The sequence below is a fragment of the Suillus paluster genome, assembly GCF_016628075.1.
Source record: "Suillus paluster strain FC165 chromosome Unknown EDB91scaffold_108, whole genome shotgun sequence".
In the NCBI taxonomy this organism is placed as follows: domain Eukaryota; kingdom Fungi; phylum Basidiomycota; class Agaricomycetes; order Boletales; family Suillaceae; genus Suillus; species Suillus paluster.
Window position 1 is genome coordinate 16,511 of NW_024537668.1, and position 2,414 is coordinate 18,924.

General features: G+C 45.4%; 1 protein-coding gene across 1 annotated transcript; it reads right to left on the reverse strand.

Annotated features, from left to right (window-relative positions):
- Positions 1 to 969: 969 nt before the first annotated feature.
- Positions 970 to 1,798, reverse strand: EDB91DRAFT_1254429 (uncharacterized protein; the record flags this gene model as incomplete). The annotated part of the gene is made up of 4 exons (XM_041323825.1): positions 970 to 1,316; positions 1,346 to 1,393; positions 1,449 to 1,523; positions 1,567 to 1,798. The coding sequence occupies 4 exons, from the start codon at positions 1,796 to 1,798 to the stop codon at positions 970 to 972; spliced, it is 702 nt and encodes a 233-aa protein (XP_041171231.1).
- Positions 1,799 to 2,414: the final 616 nt, after the last annotated feature.

Sequence of the window (2,414 nt, forward strand, 5' to 3'; positions counted from 1 at the left end):
GCCAGCCGAGTCGTTGATCCAAGTCTGGTACCTGCTTGATGAAGGTCGGCACGGAATGATAGGTTTTAAGTGGCCACTCTCAACGACATGTTTGCCAATGGGCGAGAATTTCTAGAATTTCAGAATTGTCGTTAGTATTAAATGTCTACAGTATCAGGTCATGAAACACAGACGGACTCACCAAACCTGAACTACTAGCTGAACCTGATTTTGTGGCTAGTTGTCATGTCAGAGTTCTACTTGCATCTTTCGCCCTCTCCTGTCTTTTCTTGCTGTTGATGGCGCTCAACCGCTGGTAGGATTTGCATGTTGCACGATGCCTCATAAGTCCCCGGCTGTCTGTTGCTCTTTCCCAGGAGCAGCCTGGAGCGTTGCATGATACCATCAAATATACGATGAATAATAGATTGAGAACAAGCCATAGAAGCTTGTTGTGCATTCAACTTCAGCCACTGATGGTGACAGTCTAGTATACGGTCACTAAAGTTAGGTAGCACTTCAAACAAGTCATCATAAAAGTACCGAGGGTAGAACTTATGGGCTGTAGAATTCATAATTAGGTAATGATCTGCCGTGTCTGGAGTTTGGCAAGTGTGGTAGTCGAGGCTTAAGTTACTCACTTTTTCAACTCGCTTGAAGTAGGCTTTCTGAAGACTCGGAAGTTCAAGCTCGGTTACTACTACTCCATGGGACTCAAATTAAATTACCACTTTCCGAACAGTCTGAAATAAAAGATACATGATGCGTTTTAGAGTCAATCATCTAGTAGTACTAGTAGTAAAGGCTATACTTCTGGCGTAGTACAAGAATTAAGACCTGCGACCGAGTGGAGATTGTCTGCCAGATGACAGTGCGTATTTACAATGGTCAACAGGATCATCGTCACAAGAAAGCGTCGATGAACAACTTCTACTTTATCATGATCAGTATTACAACTTGAAAGACCAGTATGTTAAAAATCAACTCACCTCAATCATCGATGTCAAAGTCAGAGGAAGCTGAATCAGCATGAGGTTCCTCTTTGGACTTGGAAAGACACAAAGCAACACCCTCAATCTGATCAAGGGTGGAGTCGGCAACAGAAAACAACCGAAATTCATGACTGTATGCGCCAACGCAGAAGTCCACATCAGCATCGAGCTCCTCCACACTACGTCCAACCAAGACCCTCCGGAAAATGGAAGCTTCTGCGGCGCTAACGGCATATTTTGCAAGTTCCTCTTCGACAAGCATTTCATGAAGTTGCTTGTCTTGGGCCTTCGCCTCAGCTGCCCAAACCAATGCCAGAGCAGACAAACACTTGTATTCGCAATCAACTTCCTTCAGTGATGAGAGCTTGACCGACGATGTTCTTGGGCATGAGTTTCAGGCAACGCGTGAGGATGTCTTTGCCCTGATATTAAATGCTTGTCAATATTTGTAAAATCGTGCGCATTGGATTAACATACCTCTTGGATATCTGCTAGACTTAGGCAGGCGGTCCATTATGGGAGGTATGCGCGGGAATGCGAAGAGCTCATTTTCTGAATCAGGAGAGGTGTCAGTTGGATGATGGTGATCATCGACGTTTGGGGGGTGATTTGAGCCAGGAATGTCCTATTGTAGGACGGCTGCCGTGTTTCTGAATCCTGTCATTGTGGACACGGTAACTCTGTGGTGGTTCAGGTGGAGAGCTAGGTGGAGTCTGGACGAGCAGTCGAGCAGATTGAAGTTCATCACTGCTATCATAGTCATGACCAGACCCTACAACAGAGCTTGGAGGAGTAGTAAGATAGACGGCGTGTGGCACACTACACATGATTGCTTGGGGTTGCTTTGAAGTTGAAGAGCTGGTTCATAAACTAGTTGGTGGAGTTTGAAGAACGGTGAGAAGAGTACACTTACTAAGTCCATTTACTTATTAGTGAACTTTTGGCTCCAAATCATAGCATATATGGTATATCAAGTTGTCAGATCTGTATTAGGAATATCAGCTGGAAGCTGTCTCATCATATGAAGCCTGTGGGAATCCGAAGTCATGGGCCCTTCTGTTTCAAGCTTTGTATACTGCACCACATCTGGGACTGGGTCTCATCTAGGACAAGTTCGACCACTAGCACGGGTCAGGCGGTGCGCCATGACTCGACTCTCATATCAGATTTGGGGTGATCGATTGGGTCCATGTTGATGGGTATGATAACTTTCGATCCATTGAGCCGAGGGATGATGATGAAGTCATGGTGGTGGCGCAACAAGCCAAAGTTGAGTCAAAGTTGAGTTATTTATGACTCCTCATCGTCACAGTGTTTGTAATGTCCAATGAAGTTAGTACGACCATCCGTGATAGTGGCAAAACTGGCGAGCCTCGAAAGACGAGTTCCGGGTCGCCGAAGTCACTGAGTCAAGGCTCTGATGAATTCAAGATCATCATCTGA